General features: G+C 52.3%; 2 protein-coding genes across 2 annotated transcripts; both read right to left on the bottom strand.

Moving 5' to 3' along the window:
• Nucleotides 1–750: 750 nt before the first annotated feature.
• Nucleotides 751–2091, bottom strand: LOC146545029 (uncharacterized). The gene is made up of 4 exons (XM_085218513.1): nucleotides 2005–2091; nucleotides 1831–1891; nucleotides 1201–1671; nucleotides 751–815 (listed from the first exon to the last, which is right to left on the bottom strand). The coding sequence occupies exons 1-4, from the start codon at nucleotides 2089–2091 to the stop codon at nucleotides 751–753; spliced, it is 684 nt and encodes a 227-aa protein (XP_085074639.1).
• A 3675-nt stretch (nucleotides 2092–5766) lies between these two features.
• On the bottom strand, nucleotides 5767–7107 carry LOC146545028 (uncharacterized). Its single transcript, XM_085218512.1, has 4 exons — nucleotides 7021–7107; nucleotides 6847–6907; nucleotides 6217–6687; nucleotides 5767–5831 (listed from the first exon to the last, which is right to left on the bottom strand). Exons 1-4 carry the CDS (start codon nucleotides 7105–7107, stop codon nucleotides 5767–5769), a joined length of 684 nt encoding a protein of 227 aa, XP_085074638.1.
• Between the last annotated feature and the right edge of the window lie 2071 nt (nucleotides 7108–9178).

Here is a 9178-nt window from a genome sequence, read left to right as displayed (position 1 = left end):
CCCACCAGTGCAAGTCCAGCTACAACCTCATCCCCCTTCAAATCTAGCTGAAAGGTCTCGGAATGAGCCCTGCAAATTCCCATCCCAGAACCCTTTTGCCACTGTGACATAAACCTTTCCCATGCATTACTCTCAGTTCTGGTGACTTACAAAACCAGCCACTGTCAAAAAAACCAAAGCCCTGCCTGTAGCACCAGTCTCATAGCCAAACATTTGTGTATTGGCAGAGGCTCAACACCCTTCCGGACAGGCTGCAGCCAGCAAGGCACACACACCAACACCGTTTGCTCACCCTGCGTGCTCTGTGGGTGGCAGCTAGTTGCTGCCCTGCCTGAGGCTACTTATGGCCAGGTAGCCTGGTCCACAGTGGGCAGCGCTGCCTCCATCCATGGGAGCTCGGCAGCCCGTCCACAAGCTGCCAGCCCCATGACACAGGCAAAGCACTTTTGCTGGCTTCAAGAAGCCCCCAGAAGAGCATTTCATCAGCCTTTTTTGCTTCAGATCCCTTCCCCAGTGCAGTCTTACATGTTCTGAAACTGTTCATTGCAGAGAGAGCTTGCTCTTATTGCTAAAAATCAAGAAAGAAGGATAATTCTCTGAAGGCTAGCAAGACTTTTATTAAATTTTCTGTTTAAAAATCTGAAAGATCTCAATCTGAAATGGTATGATGCAAATGATGATTCAGTTCTCTATCGGTATGTCAACAATAAAACCATGACAATGAAGACAGAGTTTAGGCACTGGCAGGTTTCAGTTCTGCGGTCTCCTTTTCTCCAGGCCTGAAGCTGGTCCTGGTGTTGGTTCTGCAGCTGCTCAGGCTTCCATCTAGTCTCTGGGAAATGCTGGGGAGGCAATACAATACTCAGAAGGCCTCTTGGCCTTGCTCTTCCACCAGCATTTCCCCGCCGCTGTTTGAAGGATGTTCTCATGAGCATTCGTCCCTTTCACTGGTGACAGCGTGCAGAAAGAGGTATCTGTTGGTTGCTCTTCAGTTCCGCTGCCTGACTTGTAGCAACCATTCTTAGTCTTGGATCATTTTAGGGACACCAGGAGCTGCTGGTACAGCCTTTCCATAGCGAGCATGTCCGATTTCTCTGTGCTCCTCTTCTCACTGAAGCCAGAATTGAAGGGCTGGTGGGTTTCAGTTTTGCCATCTGCTTTTTCTCTCCAGGGTCAAAACTGGTCCTCGGGATGGTCTTGCTGGTTTCTTGTGCCCTTTGGGAAGTGCTGGGGAGAGCATATGCCAAAAGAGCCTCTTGGCCTGGTAGTCCCACCAGCGTTTTCTCTCCTCTGTTTGAACGAGGCCCTCCTGGAAGACCAACCCTTTCACTGGTGGCTTTGTGAAGTTGGAGATCTCAGGTGGCAGGTCTTTAACTCCACCGCCTAGCCTAGGACGCTGACTGAGCGTCCTGGGGGTCCCGCGTGCCACCAGAATCTGCAGGCGCTGGTCCTGTCTGGGAAGCCTGCCGGGTTTCCCTGCAGAGCTCGTGGTACCAGTAGTAGAGTCCATGTGAAGAGAGGGGCATAGACTGCGCAGCAACAAAGGCCGAGTCTTTCCTGGCTGCACAGGATGGGGCAGGATGGGACTGCCCTGCCATTGTGACGCTTGCTGCTGGGAGCAACGTGGCCTGCACAGGGGGCTCCTGTGCCTGCCTGCCTGCCTCTCAGCACCTGTAAAACAGGGAACGGGCCTGAGCCACAGTAGGGCAGGGGATCTTCCAGGCCTGCCAGGCCTGGCTGCCATGTGACAGAGGCAGGTATGAAGCTTGACTTCTCCCAGGGGGCTGGTCCTGCCTGGGAATGTGCCAGGCTGACCCTCAGGGGACTCACCTGACTTCGATGCCACCACTTGCAGCCACCATGTCCACCGTTGCCGGCGCCGGTCAGAACCCTACAGGCACATGAACGTGGCACAGTGAAAGGACTTGCGGGACAGCCCTCACCCCCACCCCAAAGCCCTGAGTCACCTAGCCTCAAGTGGCTCCCATCCTCAAATTTCCCTACCTGTCGGCGCCAGAGAGGGGTGAGCAGAAACAGCCCAGCCACCAGGAGCAGGAGGCTGGGGATAAGGAGAAAGCTGTCGACAACCATCGCTCAAAGCTGGTCACGACCGCACTGGGAGAGACAAAGTGCTGGCCGCTGGCTCACCTGGGCAGAGCCGTGAGATCATAGTCTGGCGGGTGGGGATAACTCTGTGAGGTCACAGCCCATATGGAACTAGGCTGGCAGTAGCCCCCAGCATGGGGTTGGCGGAGTTATGGACATAACTTGAGTATAATCAAAAAATACATAACATTGGAGCTTTGACAACAAGTGAACACGTGTCCCAGTTTGGGGACCATCCTTGAGATGCGCTGCTGCCATCCTTACTTCAAACACCTGAGTTAGACACAACTTAGAATGAGGAAGCAGTTTTAATTTGCTTTTAGTTCTCACTATCCCAATTCTTTTTTAATGTGTAATTAAATGAATCCTCTTCAAACTGAAACTGCTTTGTGCAGAGTTGTACCTGGTGTGTGACCTCCCCCTCCTTAACTGAGCTGTTCCATCATATCATTCACCCCACCACTGTGAGGAGGATAAGCAAGAGAGCAGTTGTGGGGGCGGGGGAGTGGGAGTCCAGGTCAGTGCCCCCACAACTTCGGGATTCTGATAAGGTTGCATTTCAGGCACTGGTATAATTGCTTATCTCTGAGCAATGTAGATCTAGGCTCCTCAGGACAGCCTCCAACACTACAGACAGAGAAAAAGAAGGCATTTAGTAACTCTGCCTACTCTGTGTCTTCTGTCACCATGACATCCACCTCATTCATCAGTGGGCCTACATTGCCTCTAGTGTTAGTTTTGTCTGCAGTGTATTTGAAGAAGGCCTTTCTGTGTTTCTTGACCCCTCTAGCAAAGTTTAATTTTGAGGAGGCCTTAGCTTTCCTAGTTGCCTCCCTTCATGCTCTGACAACAGTCTTATATTCCTCCCAGGTGGCCAGCCTCTCCTTCCGTCATCTGTAGACTCTCCTCTTCCACTTGAGTTTGCCCAGCAGTTCCCTGTTTTACCACGCAGGTCTCCTGGCTCCCTTTCTTGACGTACTACCTGTTGGGATGCTCTGATCATGAGCTTGGAAGAAGCAGTCCTTGAATGCTAACCAACTATCTCGGGCCCCTTTACCTTCAAGTACTCTGTCCCATGGGATTTCCACTAGCAATTGCTACAAAAGGACCAAGTTGGCCCTACTGAAGTCCAGGGTTGTGATTCTGCTTGGTTTTCTATTCCTGTTACATGAGATCCTCAACTCCGGCATCTCCTGGTCACTTCAACCAAGGCTGCCCTTAACCTTCACCACTTCAATTGGGCCCTCCTTGTTAGTGAGAACAAGATCCAGCAGCTCTCCTCTCCTAGTTGGCTCATCTACCATTTGCATCAGGCAGTTATCATCAATGCACTGAAGGAACCTCTTGGGTGGCTTATGGATGGCTGACTGAGCAGACCTTCCAGCAAATATCAGGGTAGTTAAAATCCCCCACAATAACCAGGGCCTGTAATTGCAAGGCTGATATCAGCTGCCTGTAGAAGGCCTCGTTGGCTTCCTAGTTCTGATCCAGTGGTCTGTAATAGACGGCACCACAACAGTGCCACCCATGCCAGTCTGCCCCTTAATTCCCACCCACAGTCTCTCAACCCCCTCCTCATCCATTCCTGAGCAGTACTCAATGCAGTCCAGTTGCTCTCTCACATAACAAGCAACTCCACCACCTCGCCTTGTTGGCCTGTCTCTCCTGAGAAGGACATAGCCATCCATGACCACATTCCAGTCGTGTAATCTGTCCCACCAGGCCTCTGTAATTGCCACCAGATCTCAGGGTGGAGGCCGGTCACAAGCGGTGTCCCCCAAGGGTCGGTCTTGGGACCGGTCCTCCGCAACATCTTCATCAGTGGCATAGACGAATGGCGTCGAGTGCACCCCTCAGCAAGTTTGCAGATGACACCAAGCTGAGCAGTGCAGTCGATACACTGGAAGGAAGGGAAGCCATCCAGAGGGACCTGGACAAGCTGGAGGAGTGGGCCCGTGAAAACCTAAAGAAGTTCAATAAGGCCAAGTGCAGGGTGATGCACTTGGGTAGGGGCAATCCCAGGTATTTATACAAACTGGGGGAAGATCTCCTTGAGAGCAGCCCTGTGGAGAAGGACTTGGGGGTCCTGGTAGATGGGAAGCTGGACATGAGCCAGCAGTGTGCGCTCGCAGCTCGGGAGGCCAACTGTGTTCTGGGCTGCATCAAAAAAAGGGGCGGCCAGCAGGGAGAGGGAGGTGATGGTCCCCCTCTACTCGGCTCTTGTGAGGCCCCATCCGGAGTACTGCATCCAGGCCTGGGGCCGCCAGCACAGGAAGGATGTGGAGCTCTGGGAATGGGTCCAGAGGAGGACCGCTAACATGATCAGAGGGTTGGAGCACCTGTCCTACGAGGAAAGGTTGAGGGAACTGGGCTTGTTTAGCGTGGAGAAGAGAAGGCTCCGGGGAGACCTCATTGCGGCCTTCCAGTACTTGAAGGGAGCATATAAACAGGAGGGGGAACGGCTGTTTATGAGGGTGGATTGTGATAAGACAAGGGGGAATGGTTTTAAACTGAGACAGGGGAGGTTTAGATTAGATATTAGGAGGAAGTTTTTACCCAGACGGTAGTGACACACTGGAACAGATTGCCCAAGGAGGTTGTGGATGCCCCATCCCTGGAGGCATTCAAGGCCAGGCTGGATGTGGCTCTGGGCAGCCTGGTCTTGTGGTTGGCAATCCTGCACATAGAAGGGGGGTTGAAACTCGATGATTATTGTGGTCCTTTTCAACCCAGGCCATTCTATGATTCTATGATTAATCTCCTGCCCAATCACGGATTTCCTACTCCTCCTACTTAATCCCCATGCTGCATGCACTGGTGTACAGGCATTTCAGGGAGCGAGCTGAGCATACCCATTTCACCCTAGTGGAGTGGGAAGCTTACTGGCCTTCATCAGTACTAGAGTGCTGCCCCACCAGTGCAAGTCCAGCTACAACCTCATCCCCCTTCAAATCTAGCTGAAAGGTCTCGGAATGAGCCCTGCAAATTCCCATCCCAGAACCCTTTTGCCACTGTGACATAAACCTTTCCCATGCATTACTCTCAGTTCTGGTGACTTACAAAACCAGCCACTGTCAAAAAAACCAAAGCCCTGCCTGTAGCACCAGTCTCATAGCCAAACATTTGTGTATTGGCAGAGGCTCAACACCCTTCCGGACAGGCTGCAGCCAGCAAGGCACACACACCAACACCGTTTGCTCACCCTGCGTGCTCTGTGGGTGGCAGCTAGTTGCTGCCCTGCCTGAGGCTACTTATGGCCAGGTAGCCTGGTCCACAGTGGGCAGCGCTGCCTCCATCCATGGGAGCTCGGCAGCCCGTCCACAAGCTGCCAGCCCCATGACACAGGCAAAGCACTTTTGCTGGCTTCAAGAAGCCCCCAGAAGAGCATTTCATCAGCCTTTTTTGCTTCAGATCCCTTCCCCAGTGCAGTCTTACATGTTCTGAAACTGTTCATTGCAGAGAGAGCTTGCTCTTATTGCTAAAAATCAAGAAAGAAGGATAATTCTCTGAAGGCTAGCAAGACTTTTATTAAATTTTCTGTTTAAAAATCTGAAAGATCTCAATCTGAAATGGTATGATGCAAATGATGATTCAGTTCTCTATCGGTATGTCAACAATAAAACCATGACAATGAAGACAGAGTTTAGGCACTGGCAGGTTTCAGTTCTGCGGTCTCCTTTTCTCCAGGCCTGAAGCTGGTCCTGGTGTTGGTTCTGCAGCTGCTCAGGCTTCCATCTAGTCTCTGGGAAATGCTGGGGAGGCAATACAATACTCAGAAGGCCTCTTGGCCTTGCTCTTCCACCAGCATTTCCCCGCCGCTGTTTGAAGGATGTTCTCATGAGCATTCGTCCCTTTCACTGGTGACAGCGTGCAGAAAGAGGTATCTGTTGGTTGCTCTTCAGTTCCGCTGCCTGACTTGTAGCAACCATTCTTAGTCTTGGATCATTTTAGGGACACCAGGAGCTGCTGGTACAGCCTTTCCATAGCGAGCATGTCCGATTTCTCTGTGCTCCTCTTCTCACTGAAGCCAGAATTGAAGGGCTGGTGGGTTTCAGTTTTGCCATCTGCTTTTTCTCTCCAGGGTCAAAACTGGTCCTCGGGATGGTCTTGCTGGTTTCTTGTGCCCTTTGGGAAGTGCTGGGGAGAGCATATGCCAAAAGAGCCTCTTGGCCTGGTAGTCCCACCAGCGTTTTCTCTCCTCTGTTTGAACGAGGCCCTCCTGGAAGACCAACCCTTTCACTGGTGGCTTTGTGAAGTTGGAGATCTCAGGTGGCAGGTCTTTAACTCCACCGCCTAGCCTAGGACGCTGACTGAGCGTCCTGGGGGTCCCGCGTGCCACCAGAATCTGCAGGCGCTGGTCCTGTCTGGGAAGCCTGCCGGGTTTCCCTGCAGAGCTCGTGGTACCAGTAGTAGAGTCCATGTGAAGAGAGGGGCATAGACTGCGCAGCAACAAAGGCCGAGTCTTTCCTGGCTGCACAGGATGGGGCAGGATGGGACTGCCCTGCCATTGTGACGCTTGCTGCTGGGAGCAACGTGGCCTGCACAGGGGGCTCCTGTGCCTGCCTGCCTGCCTCTCAGCACCTGTAAAACAGGGAACGGGCCTGAGCCACAGTAGGGCAGGGGATCTTCCAGGCCTGCCAGGCCTGGCTGCCATGTGACAGAGGCAGGTATGAAGCTTGACTTCTCCCAGGGGGCTGGTCCTGCCTGGGAATGTGCCAGGCTGACCCTCAGGGGACTCACCTGACTTCGATGCCACCACTTGCAGCCACCATGTCCACCGTTGCCGGCGCCGGTCAGAACCCTACAGGCACATGAACGTGGCACAGTGAAAGGACTTGCGGGACAGCCCTCACCCCCACCCCAAAGCCCTGAGTCACCTAGCCTCAAGTGGCTCCCATCCTCAAATTTCCCTACCTGTCGGCGCCAGAGAGGGGTGAGCAGAAACAGCCCAGCCACCAGGAGCAGGAGGCTGGGGATAAGGAGAAAGCTGTCGACAACCATCGCTCAAAGCTGGTCACGACCGCACTGGGAGAGACAAAGTGCTGGCCGCTGGCTCACCTGGGCAGAGCCGTGAGATCATAGTCTGGCGGGTGGGGATAACTCTGTGAGGTCACAGCCCATATGGAACTAGGCTGGCAGTAGCCCCCAGCATGGGGTTGGCGGAGTTATGGACATAACTTGAGTATAATCAAAAAATACATAACATTGGAGCTTTGACAACAAGTGAACACGTGTCCCAGTTTGGGGACCATCCTTGAGATGCGCTGCTGCCATCCTTACTTCAAACACCTGAGTTAGACACAACTTAGAATGAGGAAGCAGTTTTAATTTGCTTTTAGTTCTCACTATCCCAATTCTTTTTTAATGTGTAATTAAATGAATCCTCTTCAAACTGAAACTGCTTTGTGCAGAGTTGTACCTGGTGTGTGACCTCCCCCTCCTTAACTGAGCTGTTCCATCATATCATTCACCCCACCACTGTGAGGAGGATAAGCAAGAGAGCAGTTGTGGGGGCGGGGGAGTGGGAGTCCAGGTCAGTGCCCCCACAACTTCGGGATTCTGATAAGGTTGCATTTCAGGCACTGGTATAATTGCTTATCTCTGAGCAATGTAGATCTAGGCTCCTCAGGACAGCCTCCAACACTACAGACAGAGAAAAAGAAGGCATTTAGTAACTCTGCCTACTCTGTGTCTTCTGTCACCATGACATCCACCTCATTCATCAGTGGGCCTACATTGCCTCTAGTGTTAGTTTTGTCTGCAGTGTATTTGAAGAAGGCCTTTCTGTGTTTCTTGACCCCTCTAGCAAAGTTTAATTTTGAGGAGGCCTTAGCTTTCCTAGTTGCCTCCCTTCATGCTCTGACAACAGTCTTATATTCCTCCCAGGTGGCCAGCCTCTCCTTCCGTCATCTGTAGACTCTCCTCTTCCACTTGAGTTTGCCCAGCAGTTCCCTGTTTTACCACGCAGGTCTCCTGGCTCCCTTTCTTGACGTACTACCTGTTGGGATGCTCTGATCATGAGCTTGGAAGAAGCAGTCCTTGAATGCTAACCAACTATCTCGGGCCCCTTTACCTTCAAGTACTCTGTCCCATGGGATTTCCACTAGCAATTGCTAGAAAAGGACCAAGTTGGCCCTACTGAAGTCCAGGGTTGTGATTCTGCTTGGTTTTCTATTCCTGTTACATGAGATCCTCAACTCCGGCATCTCCTGGTCACTTCAACCAAGGCTGCCCTTAACCTTCACCACTTCAATTGGGCCCTCCTTGTTAGTGAGAACAAGATCCAGCAGCTCTCCTCTCCTAGTTGGCTCATCTACCATTTGCATCAGGCAGTTATCATCAATGCACTGAAGGAACCTCTTGGGTGGCTTATGGATGGCTGACTGAGCAGACCTTCCAGCAAATATCAGGGTAGTTAAAATCCCCCACAATAACCAGGGCCTGTAATTGCAAGGCTGATATCAGCTGCCTGTAGAAGGCCTCGTTGGCTTCCTAGTTCTGATCCAGTGGTCTGTAATAGACGGCACCACAACAGTGCCACCCATGCCAGTCTGCCCCTTAATTCCCACCCACAGTCTCTCAACCCCCTCCTCATCCATTCCTGAGCAGTACTCAATGCAGTCCAGTTGCTCTCTCACATAACAAGCAACTCCACCACCTCGCCTTGTTGGTCTGTCTCTCCTGAGAAGGACATAGCCATCCATGACCACATTCCAGTCGTGTAATCTGTCCCACCAGGCCTCTGTAATTGCCACCAGATCTCAGGGTGGAGGCCGGTCACAAGCGGTGTCCCCCAAGGGTCGGTCTTGGGACCGGTCCTCCGCAACATCTTCATCAGTGGCATAGACGAATGGCGTCGAGTGCACCCCTCAGCAAGTTTGCAGATGACACCAAGCTGAGCAGTGCAGTCGATACACTGGAAGGAAGGGAAGCCATCCAGAGGGACCTGGACAAGCTGGAGGAGTGGGCCCGTGAAAACCTAAAGAGGTTCAATAAGGCCAAGTGCAGGGTGATGCACTTGGGTAGGGGCAATCCCAGGTATTTATACAAACTAGGGGAAGATCTCCTTGAG

The sequence above is a fragment of the Meleagris gallopavo genome, chromosome 2 (genome assembly GCF_905368555.1).
Source record: "Meleagris gallopavo chromosome 2, MGAL_WU_HG_1.1, whole genome shotgun sequence".
NCBI classification, from domain to species: domain Eukaryota; kingdom Metazoa; phylum Chordata; class Aves; order Galliformes; family Phasianidae; genus Meleagris; species Meleagris gallopavo.
Note: the sequence above shows the minus strand (reverse complement) of the source record. Positions and strands in the feature narration are given on the sequence as shown.